Raw genomic sequence first — 26,473 nt, 5'->3', positions numbered from 1 at the left:
ACGGCTGACCGTTCCCATCAACGGATCGATACCAACTTTTCAATCTCTCACTGACCCCATACTACATGTCCCTCCTTTATTCCAACTTCTTTCCCCAGCACCACATTATCGACAACCGATGAACCCACAGCCCACACTTCCAGTCCCAATACAATTCTCATTATTTTTTAACCGCCATTTATTTTTTTTTCCTTTTTTTTTTTTTGTTTTTGAGGGCTCGTACTCACTTATATCGACACAAAATGCCTGAGCACAAATTGACAGGTAACAGGGAAATCCTTTTTTTTCTTGATATATATAATGTACATAATCCTGTGGGATGGAAAAATATGGATTATTGTAGAGTATACGGACAGCGATTGTTTTGTATATTGAAAGTAATAAAACTAGTGTGGACATAAATCGTTACTTAGGACCAAGTAGTGTCTTGTAGTGAACATATCAGAATTTTTCCACAGAGGTATAACTAAAACTTCCCCTTTCCACTAATAGTGCAAGTGACAGGGCGAGTGAAATTAATTAGCTGTTTAAATATCGAAAATCGCTTACATGTACTGTTGTTTAGTTTGTACAAATAATTATTGATTCAAACAGTACCCGCCGCTAGCTATGGCATCTAACTCCTCCTACCAAGACTACTACCCAACAAGCAGCATGGTACCACCAATTTCCGGATCGTCGGGTCCTTTATCTACCAACAGTATCGTTTATCAGAACTCGGAATCGAAACAACTTCCGTCGATCTATGTAGTGAACCAAAATACACAGCAACCTGGTACTCAACCGCCCCCAGCTCCTCCTTCGTTGCTTCCCTCAGCAACTCCAACTGTTGGAGGTGCAGCAGGTGTTTATCACTACCCAAGTTCTACATCTTACATTCCACCTTCCAGCGATTACTACTACTCATATTACTATAACAATACTGGTAATAATAATAACACTAATAGCACTACCAACACTGGTTATAGTTCGGTAAATACGGGTACTCCTACCCCTTATCCTCCCCCAGCTAATAACCAAAGGATTATTGGATCGCTTGGATACTATTCATCTGCGGCCTCAAGTAACACTTTGCCATTACCAAGCAACAGTTTAAGTAACGGCCTGACAGGCTTCCCTGGTTACCATTCTAATTTTAACACCAGCAGTGCTCTTTTGCCTATCTTGCCGTCGACGGCTCAAAATGGCTCTAGAGAATCGCCTTTGCATCAAGGAAGACCTCTGTACCCTATCAGCCCCGTATCAATCCACGATATAACTAGGGAAAATACTTCCTCATCTTCTTCTACATCATCTGCCTCTTCATCATTACTGGCCACATATACCAGTTATCACACACAAGCGTCAAGCGCACCAATAGATTACTCGTCTTTGGTATCATACACAATCTCTCCTTCTCTCAAGAGAAAGAGAAGAAAGAGAAAGCCATCTGTAGAAGTGGAGGTTATCCCTGGCTCAAACCCAGAAACTTATCCATGTGATGTTTGCCAAAAGGTCTTTTTGAAGCCATATAATTTAAAATCGCACATGAAGACACATTCCACGGATAAGCCATACAAGTGTACACACTGCTTCAAGACATTTGCTCGTAGTCATGATAAGAAACGTCATGAACTTTTGCACAATGGAGTTAAAAACTTCAAATGTGAGGGCTATTTACAAGACGGTGTTACAAAATGGGGTTGCGGTAAGAAGTTTGCTAGGAGTGATGCGTTGTCTCGTCATTTTAGGACTGAGACTGGGTGGCTCTGTATTCGTCCATTGATGGATGAGGCCAAACGCTTAGAAGAAGGCGGAAGCAAAGATATGACCTATACCCATAATTTGGATCCTAACCACCCTGCCATTGCAAGTCAAATGGACCAGATCGCTGCAAACAGTGATGGTTACATGGACAATTCCAGCTTAATCCGCCGACTCATCCAGAGCAAGTAACTAAGGTAAAAATCGCTCTAACTTCATTTCTTCACATTTTTATTTGATTTTGCATTGCTTCCTGGTTCTTGGTTGAAGTTTGGTTTGGTTTGTCGATTATATATTCTTCTGATATGCTTCTACAAGGCTCCTGTGGTTACAGTGTCATATTTATTGAAGTGGGATGGTATTAAGATGTCGTTTCCCTATTGTTATGTTTATTTCCTTAGTTACTGGTTCATAGTCTTGATATAATATATCATCTTGGGTAATATGATTTGTAAAGCGGGGACTTGTTGTAGAGGGCAATATCAAAACTGAAACTGGCTTTATTATGGCTTAGAATATTGGAATGGCAGCCCCTCTCTACGTCGAGTTTCTGAAAAAGCCATGAAGGGTAAACTGGGCACGGGGGTTTTAGTCTAAAGTCTACGAGTTTGCGTTCAATGAACTGTTTTTACGATGCAAGGAGTAAAGTGAAGCTTTAATAAAGTGCCCTGATTATGAGCAATTATATTACTTGTAAAGGGTCTCGAAGTCTTGGATTTTGGGTTACTGCTGATTCGCTACTTTTAAACATAGAATTAAGGGTATTGTCTAGTACTACGTGGTCATTTGTTGTGATGCAAAATTCATTCGCTTCTCGATTGGAGACTTTTAAAGAGTTATTTCTACATTGGAAATTGCCGAAATGGAAGCTCGGGCTTCACTGATAGAGATACACATCTACAGCTCTTGGCTGCCAACAATTTGGTATAGTTTCTATACTATCATCAATCTTGAGACGCTACCAGATGAATCCAACTTCACATTTTGTGTCAAATCTAGGAAGGTGCCTATATTATTGCTTCATTGTTGAAGTAAACATCTTGCCTTGAAAGACGAGTGATTTCTTATCCTTGCATCGTCAAAGAACCTACGTCAAATTGTGATGATCATTACCCATTGTTTGGGATTTATAATGCGGTTTATGAGCCCACTTCAAATGTGGATCTTTTTTAACGCACATCAAAGATTGTCCACAACGGCGTTGATGTTGACACCTTGCAACCTCGAAATTATACGACATCACTATACAGACAATTTAGTTGCAAGCATTTTTAAGCCTAATGTTATTGTAGGCGATTTGGGATTTAAAGTTGTATTAATGGGGACTTGTTTTGGTATTAAGGGTGGAAGCAAATGGCTACATAGAAGTCACGCCATTACTTCTTCTTCAATAAAATTAAACAAATATTCTGTTTGGCTATTTCATCCTCGCTAAATCTTGCTTTCGAAGGTAGTTCTAACCCTTGGTGTTACATTTTAGTTGTGGTTCCACCTTGAAGTTCCATTGTTGTATTTTACTGAAAGAAAGTAGAGAAAAAGTTCTTCGACAATAGAAAATACGGTTTCTCGAAAGACTTATGCATATTATTGAAATTTTTTATTACACGGTGACCCCCCTTACTCAGCCTGAGGCATCCAGTTGTCTCATAACGTATCATGCACCAACTGGTGACTAGTGAATGGTACGTATGAAGTGTCTTGAACATTTAATCACTAGGTACCCCTGCGATTATTGTGCGGCATTTCACCAGCGCAAATCCTTGGCATCAATAAAATATTCTGTGATAAATGATTTAGACGACGATAGAGATAGGGGCTCTGACGTGAAGAATAATGCAAGGAAGTTTCCACATGAATATCTGAGTGCTGTCAAGGGTAACGTGATTTGATGGTAGATGCGGGTCGTCAGAGAGGGTTTGAATTTATTCTGACCTTTAAGTGCATATTTCATTGCAAGTAATTGCCGGCTAATGCCTAGTCTTACTCCAAGTTTTGATTTGTTACTAATTCTGAGGCGTACCTTTGGCTCAGCGAGGATCCACTTGCCTCCTTCTTTGATTACAGGCAGATTGCTAACGATTCAGTGCCGGTGGGGGACTAGAACGCTGTGTGCGCTATGAGTTGCCTTGTTGGGAGTGGCCATTTTGCACCCACATGAATAGGATCTTTGCAACATTAAAGTGCATAAGGTGAAATGAATGTTATCCATACAATAGGAGATTGTATAGTTCTGCTTCCCTGGCCATCATCTTCATAATCCATTCCAATCAAATAATGTTGCACCAATAATGTTTATGAAATGCGATAATACGTGTTATAGAATGAAGTTCTAAGAAAATACCTTTATAAAGTATTTGCTTCAAATTTCTGAACGGCTAGTCGGGGTATCTTGTCCAGGAGGAAGAACTGCCATTTTAACCTTCATGAACAGACTTAATGCTACTTAATATTGCATCTAGTGTGGCGTATTCGTAAATAAAAGAATTCGCAAATATAAAAGAACACAACGAAGATAAGAACATTGCAAAACTTTACAGCTGTATGCCACAAAAAGCTAGTTTAAAATGTCTTCCAGATTTAATATCAAACGTAAGAAACGAGCGGTGTTGTTTATGATACATGGTGGGTTGCCCGAGGAGTCGTTGGAAAGCATTCTTAGGAATGTACATATATATATACTTTGGATGTTTTAAGCTGCATAAAGGGCCCGCAAGGAGGTTTTGCATCTAAAATAAGAAGAGAATTGACTGTTTTAAGGTTTAGGATTGGATACACTTCATCGGATATCGATACATATTTGTGTGGAGATCCTCAAATCACTATTAGTGATCTACGCGATTTCAATCGAAGAAAACCTTTGAAGAATTTGCACTCAGAGATACATGTTACTGATAGCGACTTAGTACCTTTGTATTATCCAATCTATCGCTATTTAGCTCGAGTGCCAGTAACTTTGTATTTGAATAGTAGCCGGACGGCAATTCCTAAAGTGAATAACATAAAGACTGTCATTATATACAATGAGAGGAAATATAACGAGAAAAATCTTCCATCGAACAAGAGGAGGATGCGATTTGACTATCTCAATGTAAACGATTTATCAAAATATCGAGAGCTATTCCCTAACTTGACAGCTCTTGATGTGGAAAAAGTCTTTTTCAATGCTTCTGACTTGAAATCATTACCGATTCATTTGAAAAAATGGATGGCCAAAGTAAGTCTCAGGGAAGACAAAGTTACTCTTCATCTTCCTTGCGGAATTTCAGAACTATATCTTAAGCTTAATGTTTTGGACTGTGAATTTATCGAAACCAATGACTTACATGACTTGAAGGAATGTGCCTTGCAGCTTAGTAAAATAGTATCTATTCCAATCTTCAAATATCATGCGCTAGCAGGGTTGATATTAAAAGTGGGATGTCTAGCAAGTAATGACAAGTAGAATTCAGTATGCACTTTGGTGAGGTCTTTGCAGAATCTGGCCAGTCTTAGAAAATTGCACTTATTTCTCTTCACAGGGCAATTAAGCTTTGTGCAACCGCATCAAGGTTCAAATCCTTCATCGAATTATGACTTTGGATTCCCGTACATGATTGGCTCGAACTTTGTTTTCCCTTGCGGGCTAAGGGAGTTGAAAATGGAGGGTAGAGGTAATTTCTGTCGTCTAATGACAAGTGTACATTTGCCTCCTAACTTATGGAATTTGGATTTAGTCGATATAGAAACTGAAGACTTTGCAAATACCGAATTGCCAAATAGTCTTCGCAATATTTATTTCAACCGCAAGCTTGATATGGTTATGATTGATTTAGATGAGTCCTATAAGAGAAGCCAAGAAAAGCAAAGTCAATTGATGACTTAAAATACCAAGAAAGCTACCTGGAATCATTTTCCGATAGACTACACGCATCCCTATGGAAAACCAAGGTATGGCATCAACATGCATTTTAGAAATACCTATTAATGCACGGCTGAGTTATGGGCCATATTTACTTCTTTGTTGAAAGATCTCATTGAACTGATGGTCTTTTAGGCCATCAAGAAATCTGGCAGTGTTTTTGAAAGAATTGAGATACTGCCACCACTGTGTTTGCACTATGATTATAAACAGGTATCGAAAATAGGAAGGCGGCCGTATACTTCTGGTGCTGGAGTAGCTGCAAAATTCGTGTGCAATCTTTGAACGGGAGAAATATGGGACTTCTGCTAAATACAGGTTACGACGGCTATCTAAAATTGCGTGGAATGGTTTTTGATATATAGAACATGGTTGCTAATAAAATTTTTGAAAGATTTTGCTAATGGGATAAACAATTGGCATGGACTATTGAACTTATGAATATATGCGGCGCTACCATATAAGTGGATCCAATATTGGATAGAATAAGTACGGTAATACCTACTTGGAACTACGGAAAATAAGCATCATTCGGCGGTTATCTACAACAAGTAAGTTACTGGTTAACTACTTCAGAGTTACGCAACAACAAAATAACAAAGCACATTCTATTTAAACACACCAGAAGAACAACATACAAGTAGTCTTACACACACCCAACTACATCATTCAATCTGGTCCTCCATACATTGGCCCACCCCGGACTTTTTTCTTGCTCCGGACTCCGATTTCAAGCGAGCTCACCAGCCACCAGGTTAAGTAGATATGAGTAAGCAAGATGATGTTAAATGTATATGTATATACATTGTAAGTTGTATTTCAAATGTTTCAGTTCTGACTAATGATAAGAAGTGTATATATTGTATCATATCATAATATTGTACGACGATGAAAAACTAGAATGGTAGTTATACTACTGCTGTAACTACTATTACTGCTAAAATTACTACTAATAGAAATACTACTAATAAAAATACTTGCACTACTACTGCTCTATTTCTAATCTTACCACTTCTCTACTATTCTACTGCCACTTCTCTATTTTCTCTAACATTACTTCTACTCCTTCTACTACTACTACCATTACTACTACTCCTTCTACTCCTTCTTCTACCACCACTTCTCTACCACTTCTCTACCACCACCACCTCCACTACAACTGACCTCCTAATACTGCGGCATGGATCTATCCACCCCCCTTCTTCCACGTGACCCGTAGAACGTTCTGGAAAATTCTTCAGGCCCCATTTTTTTCTCGATTCTCCGACTTTCCGACTTTTCACCTCCCACTTTTCGGCGGCACACAACCGCTGTCTCTTATGGCGGGAACGTCTGATGGCTGTAAACTTTTTGATGATTTAAAGATGTTTCTTCTTCCTTCTGAGTTGTAGTTATTTGTTGTTTGTTTGTGTGTTTGTGTGTTCAATTCGCTGAAAGTCATCCAGTTCACGACTCTGTATCCCCTTCCCCCTGAAAGCTTGCTATTACCGCTTCGTGTCAGTAACAGCCGCTTTTATTCCACTAGTTAATACCGTAAACCCATTTTTTTACCGTCCTGTTCATCCCCCACACAATGTTGAGAGCTACTCGTCCTTCGCTCATCAAATCGGCTTCGTCGTCGCTTTCATTCGCCAGAAACTTGTCCCACAAGGAATTGAAATTCGGCGTTGAGGGCAGAGCCGCCCTTTTGAAGGGTGTCAATACCTTGGCTGATGCTGTCTCCGTCACTTTGGGCCCAAAGGGTCGTAATGTGTTGATCGAGCAGCCATTCGGAGCTCCAAAGATCACCAAGGATGGTGTCACTGTCGCCAAGTCTATCACGTTACAGGACAAGTTCGAGGACTTGGGAGCCAAGCTTTTGCAAGAAGTCGCTTCTAAGACCAACGAAAGTGCTGGTGATGGTACTACTTCCGCCACCGTGTTGGGAAGATCCATCTTCACTGAGTCCGTCAAGAACGTCGCTGCCGGTTGTAACCCAATGGACCTCAGAAGAGGTTCTCAAGCTGCCGTCGAAGCCGTCGTCAACTTCTTGCAACAAAACAAGAAGGAGATCACCACCTCCGAGGAAATCGCTCAAGTGGCTACTATCTCTGCCAACGGTGACGAACACATCGGTCACCTCTTGGCTTCTGCCATGGAGAAAGTCGGTAAGGAAGGTGTTATCACCGTCAAGGAAGGTAAGACCTTGGAAGACGAATTGGAGGTTACCGAAGGTATGAGATTCGACCGTGGTTTCATCTCTCCTTACTTCATCACTAACACCAAGTCCGGTAAGGTTGAATTCGAGAACCCATTGATTCTCTTATCTGAGAAGAAGATCTCTTCCATCCAAGACATCTTGCCATCTCTTGAATTGTCTAACCAAACCAGAAGACCTCTTCTTATCATTGCCGAGGACATTGACGGTGAGGCTCTCGCCGCTTGTATCTTGAACAAGTTGAGAGGTCAAGTCCAAGTCTGTGCTGTTAAGGCACCAGGCTTCGGTGACAACAGAAAGAACACCCTTGGTGACATTGCCATTCTCTCCGGTGGTACTGTTTTCACTGAGGAGCTTGACATCAAGCCAGAAAACGCTACTGTAGACCTTTTGGGTTCTGCTGGTTCCATCACCATCACCAAGGAAGACACCGTTATCTTGAACGGTGAAGGTACCAAGGACAACATCGCTTCTCGTTGTGAGCAAATCAGAACTTCCATCGATGATGCTGCTACCTCTGAGTACGAAAAGGAGAAGTTACAAGAAAGATTGGCCAAGTTGTCTGGTGGTGTTGCAGTCATCAAGGTCGGTGGTTCTTCTGAAGTCGAAGTCGGTGAGAAGAAGGACCGTTACGACGATGCCTTGAATGCTACTAGAGCTGCAGTTCAAGAAGGTATCTTGCCAGGTGGAGGTACTGCTTTGATCAAGGCTTCCAGAATCTTGGATGAAGTTAAGGCTAACGCTCCAAACTTTGACCAAAAATTGGGTGTTGAAGCCATCAAGGCTGCCATCACCAAGCCAGCAAAGAGAATCATCGAAAACGCTGGTGAAGAAGCCGCTGTTATTGTTGGTAAGATCTATGACGATCCTGACTTCAACAGAGGTTACGACTCTGCCAAGGGTGAGTTCACTAACATGATCGCTTCTGGTATCATTGATCCATTCAAGGTCGTCAAGAACGGTTTGGTTGATGCCAGTGGTGTCGCCTCCTTGTTGGCCACTACTGAGTGTGCTATTGTCGATGCTCCAGAACCAAAGGGTGCCGCTCCAGCTGCCCCAGCCGGTGGTATGGGTGGTATGCCAGGTATGTTCTAAATGAACTGAGGTAGTAGGAGTTAACACTGAAGAGAATGATATAGTCTCATTTTAGAAGACCGAACGATCACACCGTGTTTGATTATGAGGACTTCATGCGTTGACGTTAGCATAAAAGGATTGCTCTCATTTGAGAGGATATTTATATATGAACTCTATAATCGTTGTATATAGCCTAATAATATGGAGTTGTTGAAGATAATAATGGATGTGTGTGTTGTAGCAAGAGAATTTGACGACTTCAGGGAGTTTCAGTAATAAGGAAGTACCGATTGAAATATTGATTGACTACATTTTCATTTCTTACAAAAAATGGACTAAGTATCAACGAGTATTAGTAGAAGTATTTGCAGGCAATCAGCAGTCAATGTAATGATCTAATATAGTCAGATTAGGTCAAAACACTTCTCTTTCATTCTTTCATTAAAATATATGAATTTCGCAGCCATATCTGGCACAAACTAGCTAAGCCATATACAATAATAAATCACATTAGACCAAGTCTTTTCATTACCCCCTACCAACCACCCACAGTCAACATGACATAATTTTGCCAAATTCTTGCCAACTACTACATTACCGTAGCACAGCTATCATCTACTCATCTTCCTACTTGCAATTATATATAACACGAAGCTATGCTATATCATCTACCATAACATCTCTACCTCATCTATATGCCATAATTTGCGTTCTGCACTTTACTGAGCGCATTGCAAAACTCTAATTTTGGATATTTTTCAGACTGTGCATTACCTGCAATAGAGATTATAACTTATTTGAATCTTTTTCTTTCTCGGAGTAGGTGATATTGGAGACATTCTAGGTGAAATATTCGTATCAGCACGCTATGGTAAAGTATCTACTGCATGTTTGAGGACGTAGTATCAAGAAAAACTGCCAACTCGGCGGGAAACCAGACGCTAAATAGGCTTCTCTCGAAGTATATCGAAATCAAGAAGTTTGAAGAAATCTTCGAAAAGGAGTCGTTGACCCCTTCGGCTCGGGCTAAATTCCGCAAATCGAAGTATACAAGAAAGGCACTTAAGGTCATTCATAAGGAATTACGAGTCCGCTTAAAACCAGAAGAAACTTACGAAATATGGCACGGTCTTGACAATTTGAACTCGAATATTGATAAGAGAAGATCTTCCAACAAGAAGTCTCAGTACGAAGACAGTCCTGAAGACTTTGCAAGGAAAGTCTTAGACAAAATAGAATCTTCTGCAGGGGATGATGATGAGGGAGCACAGGAGCGTGATGAGTATGAAGATCACAACTCAAAGATACATTCCACCCTTTCGAAGTTCACCAATGAGTTTGATAGATCCAACCATTGGGTCAAGTCGAATTTCCTCATACGGTCCAACGGACTAGAAGTGCTACCTACGCATTCTCTGGAGTCTCCAGAGTACGTTCAACGTCAGCACATAAGTAATTTGCGTACTTTGCTTCACTTAAACATGCTCAGACGGAATTGGCCAGTGGCTTATAAACTCTATTGTTTATTGATACGACTTCCAAGCGTCGATATAAGAGCATTATGGCCCATTGGAATCGAGATTTTACGAAGGCAACATGAAAAGGAGGGCAAAGCAGAGTCGTCAAACAAGCAACATACTGTCTTGGATAAAGATGACAAATTTTTTGAATGGTTATCGTCATTCTATTACATTACTCATTTTAACGCAGCATACTCAGAAGGACCATCTAGAAGCGAATCTGCGCCAAGTTGGAGAACTGGTTCGAAGACACTTGCCCCATTATATGTGATAACGTCCCTTTGGAACCTTCTTGTCAAGAAGCGCTTCACTTCACTAAAATCAAAGCTCGAAGAGTTGCTTCTTGTGCCACCTTATAATGTTGATGGAACTTGTTACTTCCTCATGGCAATGTGTTTTCTTGTGGAAGCCATCGATGTGGTTAATGGGTATTTGAAATACCGCTGGAAGCAGGAGAAGAGTGGTAGAGGCACTGAAACTTCCCTGTTTGAACTAGACCAAGCCACAGCTTCTCTTGAGAAGATTGTGGAGAAACTTGAAGCAAACCTTAAGACTTGTGACAAGTTGAAGTTCATATATCCGAAGAGTAGTATAGAGGAGCAGATAGGTGTTCTTTTGCATTACTTGCGTATAGACAACAACCTGGCTTTCAGAGATGACCCTGAAAGTGAAAGCAGCGAATCAGAAGAGGGAGATGAAGCTCACGAGGAAGCGAATGTCCCAATGGATGTGAGTACGGAAACAAACTATTACAACGAGAACAACTACAGAAGAGCCAGTGTAAGTTACAGCTCATGGAATGATAACCAGACAGAACTTAATGGCTCAAAGTCAGACAATGAAGATGATAGAGAATATGAAGACCATACAGATGCTCAAGTTCGTCGTGAGGATAGCACTGATGTCCACTGGGGAGAGTTTGACTTCGACTTTGATTGATTGGACAGTAGAGATATATAGCATCATAGAATTATAGCATTATAGCAATAGTAGAATTCAATTGTATAAATAGGTTCAAGCAACATAAATTCTCTGGCATTAGTACTTATTGTATTCAGGTAACAGGAAGAAAATAAGACTGTCTATATTAACTTCAACACTAAAGAGATATGACAATGCTACTCTTGTAGTTTCTCTGCTAGACGCATTTCATTGTCCCAACATTAATCTATATACCCCAAATATTAATTAATCTGCTTAGTCACAGTAGCAGGATTCCACTTGTCGTGAAGTATGTACAAGCAAATTACATTTAGTCGTCATTTACGTCATTCAGATTCCTTCTTGGGAAAGGAAACATCAATGCTTCGTGTATAAGATTCACATTTCTGATCTTCAAAGTTCCTCTGTGAAATCTTGAGAATTCAACAGCATAGTCGTGTGTATCTTCTTCCGCTGTGGAATTATTGTTATTGCTTGTTCTATGTAATGGAACCACTGTCCATTCTGGTGGTAAAAGCGAGTTGTGAGGCAATTGGATGGATTGTCTTTGGCCAACTGGATTTGTTGGTGTAGGTATCACCGGTTGGGCTTGAACCAGAGGATTTCGATCAACAAACATCCTTCCCACATCCACAGCTCCATTATTCGAGCTTTCTTCCCTCGTCGGAGCTGGAGCCTCTGCCACCTCTCTGTTCCCTTCGTTTCTCTCTACATTACCGGCATTGAGTCTCTGCCCATTAATGAGCTCTGTGAACTCCTCCAAGCGTCTCTGTAATTCCTCCGCAGGATTATTCAAAGCTGGCGGGATGAAAGGTCCTTGCTCTTGTTGTGGTTGCTCTGGTGCTGGTGGAGGCTGTGCAACTCCGTTTTGCTGAGTTTGGTTAGGGTCTGCAGTGGTTGCATAGACCGGGCCTTGCTCGAAAACCTTCTTTCTACAGAGTGGACAACTGTCGGATCTCTCAAGCCATTCCTTTAAACAACCCATGTGTAAAATATGGCCACATTTCAACTTCTTGGCGAGCTTTCTTGCTGGTATATTTCTTTTGTATGCTCTTTCATAGTTATCCACTGAGTGCATATCATCACGACAAATAATACACAAGTTATCAGAAGCATCCAATTCCTCTTTGGTTGCATTTGGAAGCTGACTATCTAACCTCTTCGAAGACTCTATGAAAGCTATCAATTGTGTCACTTCAATGTAGGTTTGTTTCAATGAAGAGAAAGTTCCTTGGAGCATAGACAATGGAAGAGACAATCCTGAGTGTACGGTAAGCAAGTATATAAAACAAACATATGAAATGGCCTTCAAAGAAGATGAGGCAATGTCTATGCCCTTACTGTAGAAAGGCTTATTCTCCCAGATTCTTTCAATTTCTTCTTCGTCGTCTTCAAATTCGTCTTCCTCTTCATCTAAGTTGTCTTCAACTTCATTTGGATGGTCTGCTACTTCAATTTCTTCATCAGCATCACCTTCTTCGCCTGCTTCACCTTCTTCGCCTGCTTCACCTTCTTCGCCTGCATTATCTGTTGCGGCTTCTCTAGCTGCTTCCCTCAAAGCCTGTCTTGCTGTTTCCCTTGCGGCTTCTCTTTCTTCTTCTCTTCTTATTATATCATCCAAGCTCTCGTGATGCTCCTCGATCCTATACACAGCCAATTCGTAGATATTAATTAGCATTTTCGAGTAGTAAGTCAATGCTTCAACTCCCTGGATAGCGAACTGGAACCCAAATAATAAACATACAACTGAATTGATTCCTTGGAAGACGTCGTAGACTAAGAATTTAGCAATTGAAAAATCAATGAAAACGAATGCAACATTCATCCAGAAGTAGAAGTTGAGTAGAAACTTCTTTAATATGCTAACTTTCGTGTATACTTCATTCTCTGAGTTGTTAACTACCTTCAAATGAACGTAGTCTAGTCTATCCAAGAGAATCACATGGAAAACCTTAAATCCGATAGATGTAGCTAACAATATACTATTGAGCAATACGTTATCGGTTGTTGCAAGATTAAAGAGCAAATTGACCGTGTACAACGGCAATTTCTCGACAATATGTTCCACCTCGATCAACCGGAGCTCTCCAAATACTATTACCTGCAAAATCTTTCCAATTGTAATGTATGTAAAGACCATGAAGTTGATAAGAATCCCAAGCTTATACCCTTCCGTGATTTCTATGAGAAACACCTCGAAATTCACGGAACTGACGAGAGAGTCGTAAATAGACCACGCCAATGAAGTGCACGACACTATAAAGTATATGAGGTAGTACTTGACTCCTCGAGATAGCGTAGCCATTGTTTCCTGTTTATCGTATGTTCTTTATCACTAATGGTGTAGCTACTACAGTCAACTCGGATATAACCCCGTTCAAATAACGCAATTTTTCACCAATTCTCTCGGAACAAGCTTCAGTCCACTCTAAACAGTCACTTCTATCCGTTATACGTAATTTACTTGGCCTTAATAGCCGTTAATCACTTCGAAGAAGAAGAAGAATCACATAGAATTCACCAATATTCCATAAATAATACGCTACTTGTCATTATGGTGTGCCTGTATATGGAGAAGTTCGGGAAGATCTGTGCCGCAATAGTTTGACCGGTTCCGGAAGGAGGAGCAGCAACCAGGCCGAAGTTCATGAGGGGTGGTAAAGGTGTCCATTAGCTTTATTAATGGGAGTCTGTTGGTTGTAGTTTAGAGAGTATGGGTCGGGTAGGGGATAGAATTCGAAGGAGCAAATTAAAAAAATTAAAAAAATATAAAAGAATAGAAGATAGAGGACGTAGTTATTAAATAACATTGGAAAGTATATATATCAATCAACTGAATAATATGTGAATATTATCTGGTGATGATAATAAAGACGTAAGACTAATAATCCTAAAGCTGCAAAATTCAAATTGCAATATTTGGAGTTGGGACTTGCTACAAAATTGAGGTTGTTCCTCTAGAAAAATTTCATTATTTTATATTTATCTATAATACAAAATGAAAAGAGATTAAGTAATAATATAATAATACAGTGAATAAAATCAAAGGGTTGAAACAATTAAAGATGCTGTAGGAATCATAATACAGCAATCGACTATCCATTAAGTAAATTCTCGACCTCTTGCATCACTCTTCTCCTCTTTTGATTAGGACCTTGGTTCTCTTTGTTCTCAAGGGATGTTTGAAGTTGAGGAATCTTGGTCTTGACGCCAGCCAAAGACTTGGTAGGAGAGATGTGCTTATTGTAGGTTCGAGATGGAGAAATTGTCCTACTAGGACTTCTAGAAGGAGATCTCCTGCTCTCTACTTCTGGACTCCTGCCGGAGCGCACAGGAGAACTCTTAAGGGCGACCTTAGGATCAAAGCGTCTAATATCTTTCAAGTTTTTGTCGATTTCAGCTAATGTATTCTTGATGCTTGCATCATTCTGTTTGATGCTACCGCAAACTTCATCCAATGATGGTAAACCACTTCTGATTATACTGAAATTGGGATCTTCTTCTCTTTTAATTAATTCTCCCAATCCCGCGAGGTTTTTGGTGGTTTCTTTGTCTAAATTGGAGAAGCTTTCGGTTGTTTGGGTACTCAATGCTGCAAATCTTTCCTTGTTATGGTTCAATTCATCCTGGTTAACATCGGCTAAGTCCTTGTCTATCAAACCAAATACTCTATTGGCCTCGTTGGACCAATTCTTCTCTCGTTTTGATAATTCGTTTCTCTCTGATTCAATCACGTCTTGTGATATTTGCGTAATCGAGGATTCAAACAATTGCTTGTAGCTATGTTGAGATTCCTGAATTAGCAAGTTAAGGCTTTGATTTAACTTTTCATGCAAATTCGATAACTGGCTAGAGACTTTTGTCTTGATGAGTTGGGTTAAAAGCTCTTGAGTTGAATAGTTGAGATGATCTTCAATAATGTATCCGGATAATTTATCATTTGCTATCTTCAAATCCGATAGATTCTGACACAAGTTTGCATTCAACGTCAAAACCAAAGAGTTCAATGTGTCGTAGTTCTCATTATACTTATTAAGGAATTCGGGAAGATCTTGGAGTAAGGAGTTGCTTAAATTATTGTTGATGTCTCTGATCTTCTGAGACACCAGTTTTCTGAAGTCCACAATATTCTTCGCTAGCTGCCTATCAAAGGTAGTGAGAATCTCATTATTCGCAGAGTTATTGTATTTGGTCAAGATATTCAGAATAGATTCGATAGAGCTGTCCAAGTTCTCGTAGATAACTTTGGCCAATTGTGTTGTTGTGGAATTGAATTTTTCATTTACCTTTACCAACCGCTCATTCAATTGTTTAATTTCAGAGTTTTTAGATTCAAGGTCTATTCTTAGTTGATCGTTTTCTTTCGATATGGCCTCATTCTTTGTGGTCAGTCTATTGATTTGCTCACGAAGATTCTTTATGTTGATCTCATTGCTCGCTTTGAACTTTTCAAAATGTGCTATCTTCGTACTCAACAGCTCTGTCAGAAGATTGGCTTCTTTTAAGCTCGCTTTCAAGGATTCATTTTCCTCAAGAATTTGCTTGAAGTTGTCTTCATCTAACCATACACCATTCTTACTACGGGAAGCAATCAAGTCGTAATTCAATTTCACCAATTCTTGAGATAAGTTCTTGACAAGAACCTTTTTCATCACCAAATCAGAATCCTGGCCTGATTGAGGTAAGTTTTTGATATTCTTTGCCTTGCAAGCATAATCCAAGGTGGATATTGTTTCATCGATGTTAATTTTGGCTGGCGAAATAGTGGCAATTAGTGTTGTTTTGGTGCTACCTCCAATGGAATCTTGGAGTAAACGGGTAAGCTTAGATTCACGATAGGGTATATGAGATGCATTGTGAATCGATGAATTTGAAGTATTACTGGCTATCTCACTAAGAGAATTTATCACTCTTCCTAATGTAAGCAAACTTTGGTTAATGGAGCCAGCTTCCTTTGCTCGTTGATTCTGAGCTCCAGAACGATTAATATTTTCGGAGCCTGCCAAATCTACCAAATTCATCTTCGATACTTTGAAGAGCGATGTGCCTGACCCATTCGAATCTGGTTGGCTTCTGTAGAGATTTATAGTGAAAATTGTATGCGAACGTGATGAGACGTCATTGAGTTTTGTTGAAGCGGTCTTTCTCTTCATCACACCTCTTTGAAGGACCTTAAAACCATCCTGACAGTTCAGAATAGATTCTTCACGAAGGTTTTGTATAGCAATGCTTTTCTGTTTGGATTCTAATTTCTTGGAGGCAGGCATGCCGTTGCTGCTACTATTCCCTCCGTTATTTATGTTACCAGCTCCTATTACGTTTTCATATATCCTCAATTTCGCTGGTTTTTCATCGTCGTTTAGTAAATCTCTCAAATCTTCATTATACAACTCCAAGAATGAGCATTTCACCAAATAATCATCCTTTTGGCCCACGCTCTCTAACTTGTTGAATAATTCGATCAATACTCTAGGTATTATACCAGCACTTTCGCTATGCTTGAAATCGACCTCTTTTGTAGCCTGCTCTCCGCTGCACATAGTGAATGTTTTACCCGTTCCAGTCTGACCGTAGGCTAATATGGTCACATTTGAGCCGCCAAGGAAGTCGTTGAAGAGTGGTAAAGCCACTTTCTCGAAGATGAGATGTTGATCTGCTTGGGAGCCGTATACTTGGTCGAATTTGTATGTTTTGTAGTTGCTAAGAGTGGCAGAGGCATTGGTAGACGATCTGCGGGACTGGTTTGTGCCCTGATTCGCTGCCGATGAAAGCGAAGACACCGAAGTTGTTGTGTAGTTGTTGTTGATGGAGATATAGGGATCTGTTACCGAGAACGTATCATTGGGCAAGTCTATGACGATTGGAGATTTTGCCGCGACCTCTTTTTCATTCCGGCCGCGACATCGAACCACTACCTGGATGTTTGACATTATGGCGCTCTAACACACGTAACAGCTGTATTGTAGTCGATGTTTTAGAGGAAAGAAACACTGTCGTTAATTGCATTTCTTTGATGTTTATGTTTTTTGGCAGAGGTAAACATGGGATTGTGTGCAGGTGGTAAGATTATAGAAGACGCGCGAGAAAAAAAAAGAAGAGATATGAAGATCGATGCCGCAGTAGTAGAAGAGAGTTAAGTATGTAGAGAGTGGAGAGAATGGCTGCAAATATGTACGTTGTATTTTGTATGGTGTGTGTTGAATTTTGTATGGTGTTTGTAGTATGTTGTTATGAATGGTAGAAGTGGTGAAAGAGAGGTGAGAAGAGAGAGAAGAATGGCTGCAAATATGTAGTTGTATTTTGTATGGTGTTGGTCATATCTTGTTACGATGGTAGAAGTGGAGGAGATGAAGAGAGATGAAGGGCTGCAAATATATGTATGGTGTTTGTTGTTTTTTGTAATGGATAGTAGAAGTGGAGATGAAGAATGCTGGTGGTGGTGATATGTATTCCGTGGTATATGGTGCTATATGGTGCTATATGGTGCTATATGGTGGAAGATGGTGATGAACATGTTGGTATGTGGTGCTTGCTTTTTGGTGCTATATACGGTGCTATATGTTGAAGAGGACGGGATTAAGTCGTAGAGGATATCTATTATAAGAAGAATCTATGAAATACAGGTTAATAACAGACCAACGTAAGTATCCATTCAATAAGCTACATTATTAAAACTTGTGGCTTTTGAAGTAGGTGTTGATGGTAATGCTGTAGAGGATGTTATGTGTTATATCTATTAATTAATATATTGAGTGGTGGTTAATACTTCTGCTAGTGGGTATTCTTATCAATTGGGAATGAGTAGAAGATGACGGAGTGGGACTGGGGAGAGGCATTGTCAGCTATCGTAGACAGCTTAGTTGATGGACGTCTACTACAATCAACGTCTACCACAGCTAAAGGTATACTAGTTAAGAACATCCATAGTTAATGATTTCCATTGCTAAGGACAATAGGTAAGGACATCCATAACCAAAACATAATTAGGTATTCCTTAGTTAAGTAATTCCTAGTTGGCAGAGTTACGTTATAGTTCACACAGATAACGGCACTTCATAGTTACCAGACTTCATGGTTTTTGCAGATACAGTCAACAGTTCTATTCCCGTCAGCGCTATAACATCATACATTGCCATAGCTAACATCTAACAAAGCCTTGTTGAGTTACACATCGATAGTTTCATGCTTATGACCAGAGAGTCAATTCATCAAGAGCAAAATTAAAGAACAGGTTCCTAAGGATCCACAGTTGAATCCACCTTATCTATATGTTATTTCATTATAGTGATAAAAGTCAGAAGACAGTTAACATATTGTAACAAATTCCAAGAGCTGTTATAACTAATATCAAAGTGGAGTTTTAGAAGGTCTCTCCACGGGGTGGTCCACCAGAAGTAGTAAAGAAACATGTATCGACCGGCTACAACTACAGTATCAACTACAGTATCAACTACTGCGGCGAAATAACTCTATCATCAACAAATAATATCTGTTGACCAAGCATTCTCTGAATCTAATATCTCGAATTCAAATCCCCTTTACCATTGCTAATTGGCACAGACGACGAAGATAAGAGTAATTTCCATGTGACTTCCATTCCTATCGTCTCTATCTATCGGCTGTTCTTCCTTGTGTCAATCTCTTCCGTCAATTGAAAATACACTTTTGTTACCGACGGAACCATACAATAGCATCTCCAAGCGAGAAAATAGCGAGATGAGGCACAACACTTCCGAAGGAGTTAAGGACAATCGAGGCGATAGGTTCAGGTACGAGATGCTATTTCAGGCTTCGCTCAACAATTCAGCACGAAAAGGCTACACCTACTCTACGACGGACGCTCATGGGCGATGTGTCGAACCCTACATTTGCGCTTTCTACACGAACCAGCCATCAGAGAAGATCAGTAGCCACTAATAAGAGGTGATAATGCAGAGACCATTGAAATTGAGGCAACTGTTGCCACTACTGTAGCAGCATTGCCTCCAGAGGACCTCCGAAGAATGCATTCCGAGATATCACAAAACGGTAGTCCTGGTAGGGATGCCGTTTCGAGCCTAATTGAAAACAACCAATGCTGTGGTGGAAATGTGTTAATAACACATCTACTTCCAGTGTTAATATGGTGTGTCAATAATAGCGATAATAAATGCAATAATACTTTGTGAACAATGCAAAGTGAAAAAGTGTCAAGAATAATAATTTAATAATAGACGCAAACAGCCAGTCGTTGAAAGGAATACTCAAACAGGCATCACCAGCGAGACTATTGAAGACTAATGTGCCGAGGAGATGATCGAGCGAACAATTCTCTGGCGATCACACCATCTCGGAGTATGCCAAGGTTAAAGTCATGTCCATGTCGTTCTCCAACAATCTGGGTTTTTCCGTTCCGTTCGGAATAGAACCTAATTGGTACGAATTTCAGATCCACGGCCGGCGTCTCACCGAGATGTACTGAGGGCACATCCAACTAATAGAACACTAGTGACTCAATAGACGCTGCCGGTGCTAATATCGTGCTAATAATACCACAACATGTACAGGCCTTTCTCCACCAATTGACCCAAACAAGAACCATTGAACACATTCTGTGCCGGGAAAGCATACGTCGACGACGGACGGCGCTGGTTTGGATTACGTCGAAACAATGGAGTGGTCACAAATGGTAAATTGGAAGATTTACGATGGGCATATTTTTCGGTGGAAGAATGCTGTAGGAAGTAGTTTTAGTGGGGAAGCAAGAAGAGGCTTTATGAAGTTGTTTGTGTAGAGATGGCGGAAAATAGAGATGTGACTATTCATTGAATAGCGATGGAGACGGCTTCTTTGGACAGAATAGCAAGAATACATTGGGACCAGGACATTGTAAGTCTTCTCCGCCTTAGAGAATTACAAATTCACAGATTTCTATGCTCTACAAATTTAAATACCAATGACCACAGCATATCATATAATGTGATGGTATTAGTAGTCTCCCCACGGCAGGGTATTTTGAATTGTCAAATTTTTCATGGTGTTATTACATCACTCCGATGTAACATTTTTAAATAAGCACCCCACGGCGGACATAATTTAGCTGTGATAACGGGGGAATTCTGGCACAATAGCTTTAAGTTTCACCAAAGTTCCACACGGAACAACTATGGCCCATAAACGTACTACCACCATTAGTTGTAGAATTTCAACTTATGACCAACGTTTAATTAACCAATTTTCTATCCATTGACCGGCTCCCATCCAGTTCCCAATTTTTCACCAGGCTCCGAATCAGGAACCCACCAGGGCCATTTCGCCCATTATTACCCTTTTTCACCCATTCACCATTCCCACCTCTAGCTTACACCTTCTCCCCACTTCTCTATCCACCCACACACCACCACTTCGTCGGGGTATATGTAGGAGTTTCCATGTACCATCCCCAGAGTCCATTACCCATTCGGTGGCATCTCCTGTACACGGCGCCGGTTTGTTGTCCAGCATCCTAAAAGTGGTCAGTGTTAATTCCACCACCGGTTGGACGGTGGAGAGATATAAATACGAATGGTGGTACTAGCACCGTGAAAAAAAGGAGACAACCATCCAGGGGCAGCAATTGGGTTTTTTTCTTCTACATCGAACCCCATTATTTTCCATTGTATCCCATACCATTCCATCTCATTCCATTCCGATTTTGTTCAATTGCTTGTGGAATAACACCATATTAATATTAATATTATTATCTTCATCTCCGTCATCATCTTCCTTCCGTCCTCCGTCCGGCGGCCCAGCAAAGATATATATCCAATTATCTAGCATAATATAATATATATATATATATATATATATCTCTTCTCATCACAATCCATTAATTGCTGCTGGAACACAATTCGTGCATTTCTCTCCTGACCGTGACCCTGGCCCATTACCGCTGACTCCTTGCGCTACCGTCGAACCCCACTGCACCCCGTTCTTATCTGCTCCCACCCCCACTCCGCACCCATCTCCTGACGACATTTTGGCTCAGCAAAAACCTTTGATATTCGAATTGTGCAACAACTCTTCATCGAATCTCCAGGTAAAAGTCGATATAACTCCAGTAATAAGCTGATTCAAACCACCCAAGTCACATAGAAAGAATCTCCTGAACTCAGGCTTTCTAACAGTTGTTTTAAATCCGCTCAATTCGCCCGTTTACCCCGTGAAATTAGCACCTGTCCTGCGCTTTTTGCCGTTTTTTCACAGTCAAATAGACGAACCAACAGCCCTTTGCCCATTGGAACGCTAGAAACTCCCGGAAAGCGACCCCAAATGACCAGAGACATCACCAACCACCTCCTCTTCGAAGTGGCCACGGAAGTGGCCCACAAAGTCGGAGGAATTTACTCAGTTCTCAAGTCCAAGGCTCCTATAACCGTGGCTGAGTACCGTGAAAGGTATACTCTTATTGGCCCATTGAACTATAACTCGGCACAAATCGAGGTTGAAGAGTTGCCCGTCAAGGACCCGCTCATCAAGCAAACGTTGGACTCGATGAGTGAACGAGGAATCCGTTGGTTATACGGAAGATGGTTAATTGAAGGAGCTCCCAGAGTGCTTTTATTCGATATCTATTCAGCAGGTCACCATTTGAATGAATGGAAATCCGATTTATGGAACATTGCCGGTATACCCACGCCAGACCATGACCAGGAGAGCAACGATGCCATTCTTCTTGGGTATTTGGTTGCTTGGTTTTTGGGAGAATTGGTGTATAATGACCGAGAAAGAGCTGTGATTTGCCAATGTCATGAATGGTTGGCTGGTGTAGCTCTTCCCTTGTGTAGAAAGAGAAGAATTGACGTCACCACCATCTTCACCACCCATGCCACTCTCTTGGGAAGATATCTTTGTGCTGGTTCCACCGATTTCTACAACAATTTAGCCAATTTCGATGTCGATTCAGAAGCTGGAAAGCGTGGAATTTACCATAGATATTGTATTGAACGGTCAGCTACACACTCAGCCGACGTGTTCACCACGGTTTCACATATCACCGCCTACGAAGCCGAACATTTGCTCAAAAGAAAGCCCGACGGAGTGTTACCAAACGGTTTGAACGTAGTGAAGTTCCAGGCTGTCCATGAGTTCCAGAACTTGCACGCTATCAAGAAGGCCAAGATCAACGAGTTCGTCAAGGGCCACTTCTACGGAAACTACGACTTCGACTTGGACAACACCCTCTACTTCTTCATTGCTGGAAGATACGAGTTCAGAAACAAGGGCTGTGACTTTTTCATCGAGGCCTTGGCCAGATTGAACCACAGGCTCAAGGAAGCTGGCTCCAAGATGACCATTGTAGCGTTCATCATTATGCCCGGAAAGACCCATTCTTACACGGTTGAAACCTTGAAGGGACAAGCTGTAATCAAGCAATTGGAAAGTACCATTGAAGAAGTACAAAAGAAGGTTGGAGAACGTCTATTCGAGCATTGTGCCCGTTTCCCCAACTCTCCAGCCAGAAAGGACAACGAGGTTCCTTCAATTGACGAGTTGATCAAGCCAGCAGACCGAGTTTTGTTGAAAAGAAGAATCTTTGCACTTAAACGTGATGGTTTACCACCAATTGTCACCCATAACATGGCAGAAGACGCTACGGACCCTATCTTGAACCATATCAGAAGAGTCCAGTTGTTCAACAAGCCAGAAGATAGGGTCAAGATCATCTTCCACCCCGAATTCTTGAATGCCAACAACCCAATCTTGTCTTTGGACTACGACGAGTTCGTCAGAGGGTGTCATTTGGGAGTTTTCCCTTCGTACTACGAACCATGGGGTTATACTCCTGCTGAATGTACGGTTATGGGAGTTCCTTCGATCACCACCAACTTGTCTGGTTTCGGATGTTACATGGAAGATCTCATTGAGAACACTTCGGACTACGGTATCTATATTGTAGACAGAAGAATGAAGTCTGTAGATGAGTCCATTAACCAGTTGACTGACTACATGTACGACTTCGCCGAGAAGACCAGAAGACAGAGAATCAACCAGCGTAACAGAACCGAGAGATTGTCGGATTTGTTGGACTGGAAGAGAATGGGACTCGAGTACATCAAGGCCCGTCAATTGTCGTTGAAGAGAGCATACCCAGACAAGTTCAAGAACGGAGCCAACCCATTCAACAACCAGTCGAACTTGAAGTTGACCAGACCGCTTTCCGTGCCTGGTTCGCCTCGAGGCAAGGTAGGACTCATGACTCCAGGAGATTTGGGTTCATTGCAAGAAGCCCAGGAATCTTTGAACACAGAGGACTACATCGGATTCAAGTTGGGAGCAACCAACGGCGAAGAAGATGAGGATGACGAGCACTCTCATTATCCATTGACCTTGAGAGGCAATTCAGTTCCTCCTCAAGAGGAAGCTGCTAATTAGGAGAGTCTGTGATAAGTAAAAAGTGCATTTTTGTTGGTTCTCTGCTTGTTGGTTGTTCTCATCAACTGGGATTCTTGATTTGCTCCCAAGTGGACTTCAAGCCTTCTTGAAGACGTCCTCTCTCGCCGTATGTTCACATTGAAGTTGTTTTTGTTTGGATAAGTTTGTTTACTTCTGTTATACACCTGTGTTTTTATATTGTTCCGATACATTGTTGCTAGTCATGGCTGTCCTTTGTCTCTCTAGATGGACGGCTCTTCAAAATTAAAGGATTCGCAAATTAAATATATATCTGTTTAATTAAGAGGTTATTGTGGATGTTGTGGATGTTGTGGTTATTCTGGGAAGAGGAGGGAGAGAAGGGAGAGCTAGAACTATTAGAACTACTACAGGAAACTGTAGAAGTTCGTAGAGAAGGCTGTTCGACTACAAGACCAAGAGATGTAGAAGGAGCAATAGTGCTTGTAGAAGAGTCAGGAGAACATGTAGAAGAACCAAGAGTGCTTGTATAAGAACCAAGAGATCTACTTCAAGACAAACTTGACAAACTTGAAAGTACTACTACTTCAAGTATCCAATACTCGCAGACCAAGCTAAGAAAGAGTGAAAAATGTAGGAAAAAGTTGGAATTTCAACTCCATTTTTGGACAGTAGTAAGATCCAATAACCTATTTCATTGCTATCTACTTAAAACCACCAGTTTCTCTCATCTTTCCATCAATTTGGGACAATGAAATCGTTATAGAAATCGGTATACTTTTCTCCATATATAATTTTGTGTCACATTTAGTATGCGCATAACATATTTTTGGCGCCGATATTATTTGGCTGTATCTGCAGGATGCACGATTCAAAGCACTGTAAAAGCTTATTTATCATTACGAGAGGTCTTTGTGATAATAAATTTTATTTGGTTTAAGGAAAATGAAAGATTTCTATCTATTCTAGTGGATTAAGAAGTAAATGTTACTATTTAGGTAATTTGAAAAAGATTCCAAAGAAGGTTTAGTTAATTTCGAAGGTTCCTCTAAATTGAAGCAATTTATATAAATCCCAAACGAAGTCGGGTCGTTTCATGCGGAGTAACCACTATTTGACTCCACTTTCAATTACGAGAATTATTACTTTCTTTATTAAAATATTGTATATTCAGGCAGATCTTGGCTATATACGGAAACAATAATTGATTTACCTTTCAAAAAAAATATCAACAACAGTTCAAGCATTTGCTTTGATGACCTGTTCAATTGCATCATTAACCGATGTCTCGAAATCGATGTAGTCAATTCCCAAAAGTTCTCTGGATTTGGTATTCTTGAGGTTGGGAATATTAGAAAGATCAATGTCTTCAGGATTTCCAATTGGCAATCTTTCTTGAAGTTCAGGGAAGTTCTTTCTAATGATATTCAAAATCAACTGAGAATTGAACTTACCAGACACGGTGATAATTCTTTGGCCCTTGGCCTCGTCCTTCTCAAATGCAAGAACATGGGCTCTGGCAACGTCTCTGGCATCAACAAAGTGACCAGCTGTCTCTGGAACCTTATCATCTTTCTTCAAGTTGTAAAGCGATGTAATAATCTGAGCAGTCAAGTTGACACCCCCCTTTGCCTCTTCATCCTTAGCCTGTGGGCCCACAACAAAAACGGGATTCACTGTGGACAAGGTAAATTTTGGCTTGTTGGTTTCAACAAACTCCCAGGCTGCCTTTTCTGCAAATGTCTTAGATGCAAAGTATGCGGATAATCCATTGCTCTTGCCTTCTTCATATGTGATTGGGCTGAAAACATCTTCACCACCTTCATATGCTGGGTCCCGCAATTGCTCAGGGGTTGCAATAGCGACAATGGAACTAGTGTAGACTACACGCTCAATTTGAGGCGAGATTCTGTTAATTGAGTCCAAAACAAACCTGGTTCCATTGATGGCAGGAATCAAGACCTCCTTCTCGTTATCCTCAGCTGTGAAGGTAACTGGTGATGCCGTATGTAAAAATACGGTGACTTCTGGATGTTTCTTCAATGCTTCATCAAAAGCACCTTCGCTCTCTAAAACTGGGACAATTTCATACTTGAATTGAGAACCGTAAAGCTCTTTGAGGTGGTCACCTTTGGAGGCACTTCTGACAGAACCTACGACATTGTAACCCTTAGAGATAAGAAGGGCAATGATATGTTGGGCAATAAAGCCTGTAGCACCAGATACAAAAACTGACGTAGACATATTTTTATGTTAATTTAAATTGTATTGAGTTAACTTATTGGAGTAAGCTGATGACAAAAATAAAGATTTCAAGTTCTTTCAGTCAAACATCTCCATTTATATACCACCATAGCTCTGCCTTTCCAGCATTGATTTGAAATCAATGGGCCAAGTAATTCCTATGCATTCATGCAACGCACCCAGCCGTTCCAGATTTTGCAGCTAAACCCGTCGTATGTCAGCAATCCAACTTTTACTAAATCCGTGCCACCCCAGAATAGGAATATCCCCTGAAGGTGTGTATGCATAAACAGGCGTAAGTGATTTCACATCAGGAGTTATCATGGGATTTCTGTTTCAGATAATAAAGTTATTTGGTATTGTTCTCTTAACTATGTATTATACCCGAAGGAAGGACTATCTCCATGACACAAAACTGGCTAAAAAACGGCTAATGGATAACAGTGGTTCGAAGGGCATAGATAGTGTGTTTTTCATCCA

At 40.6% G+C, this 26,473-nt stretch overlaps 8 protein-coding genes across 8 annotated transcripts; 5 read left to right on the top strand and 3 right to left on the bottom strand. All coding sequences in view use genetic code 12, as the record gives it.

The window, feature by feature from the left end:
- Nucleotides 1-505: 505 nt before the first annotated feature.
- On the top strand, nt 506-2,390 carry CRZ2 (Crz2p). Its single transcript, XM_064920162.1, has one exon. It carries the CDS (start codon nt 610-612, stop codon nt 1,933-1,935), a length of 1,326 nt encoding a protein of 441 aa, XP_064774465.1. The 5' UTR covers nt 506-609; the 3' UTR covers nt 1,936-2,390.
- Nucleotides 2,391-4,307: 1,917 nt separating this feature from the next.
- RJT20DRAFT_135140 (uncharacterized protein) lies at nt 4,308-5,605 on the top strand (the record flags this gene model as incomplete). The annotated part of the gene is made up of 4 exons (XM_064918375.1): nt 4,308-4,406; nt 4,448-4,957; nt 5,078-5,171; nt 5,262-5,605. The coding sequence occupies 4 exons, from the start codon at nt 4,308-4,310 to the stop codon at nt 5,603-5,605; spliced, it is 1,047 nt and encodes a 348-aa protein (XP_064774464.1).
- A 1,345-nt stretch (nt 5,606-6,950) lies between these two features.
- Nucleotides 6,951-9,132, top strand: HSP60 (chaperone ATPase). The gene has a single exon (XM_064917236.1). The coding sequence runs from the start codon at nt 7,215-7,217 to the stop codon at nt 8,931-8,933; it is 1,719 nt and encodes a 572-aa protein (XP_064774463.1). The 5' UTR covers nt 6,951-7,214; the 3' UTR covers nt 8,934-9,132.
- A 604-nt stretch (nt 9,133-9,736) lies between these two features.
- On the top strand, nt 9,737-11,468 carry RRN11 (Rrn11p). The gene has a single exon (XM_064918623.1). It carries the CDS (start codon nt 9,803-9,805, stop codon nt 11,372-11,374), a length of 1,572 nt encoding a protein of 523 aa, XP_064774462.1. The 5' UTR covers nt 9,737-9,802; the 3' UTR covers nt 11,375-11,468.
- Nucleotides 11,469-11,687: 219 nt separating this feature from the next.
- RJT20DRAFT_5771 (E3 ubiquitin-protein ligase) lies at nt 11,688-13,682 on the bottom strand (the record flags this gene model as incomplete). Its single annotated transcript, XM_064920794.1, has 1 exon — nt 11,688-13,682. The coding sequence occupies one exon, from the start codon at nt 13,680-13,682 to the stop codon at nt 11,688-11,690; it is 1,995 nt and encodes a 664-aa protein (XP_064774461.1).
- Nucleotides 13,683-14,404: 722 nt separating this feature from the next.
- KIP1 (Kip1p) lies at nt 14,405-17,344 on the bottom strand. The gene has a single exon (XM_064917235.1). It carries the CDS (start codon nt 17,305-17,307, stop codon nt 14,473-14,475), a length of 2,835 nt encoding a protein of 944 aa, XP_064774460.1. The 5' UTR covers nt 17,308-17,344; the 3' UTR covers nt 14,405-14,472.
- A 4,176-nt stretch (nt 17,345-21,520) lies between these two features.
- On the top strand, nt 21,521-23,929 carry GSY1 (glycogen (starch) synthase). The gene has a single exon (XM_064920161.1). The coding sequence runs from the start codon at nt 21,668-21,670 to the stop codon at nt 23,768-23,770; it is 2,103 nt and encodes a 700-aa protein (XP_064774459.1). The 5' UTR covers nt 21,521-21,667; the 3' UTR covers nt 23,771-23,929.
- Nucleotides 23,930-24,988: 1,059 nt separating this feature from the next.
- Nucleotides 24,989-25,993, bottom strand: RJT20DRAFT_145475 (SDR family oxidoreductase; the record flags this gene model as incomplete). Its single annotated transcript, XM_064918798.1, has 1 exon — nt 24,989-25,993. The coding sequence occupies one exon, from the start codon at nt 25,991-25,993 to the stop codon at nt 24,989-24,991; it is 1,005 nt and encodes a 334-aa protein (XP_064774458.1).
- Between the last annotated feature and the right edge of the window lie 480 nt (nt 25,994-26,473).

This window comes from Scheffersomyces xylosifermentans, assembly GCF_036884685.1.
Source record: "Scheffersomyces xylosifermentans strain CBS 12540 chromosome Unknown RJT20scaffold_4, whole genome shotgun sequence".
NCBI lineage: Eukaryota > Fungi > Ascomycota > Pichiomycetes > Serinales > Debaryomycetaceae > Scheffersomyces > Scheffersomyces xylosifermentans.
This window is presented reverse-complemented; position numbering and strand designations above follow the sequence as displayed.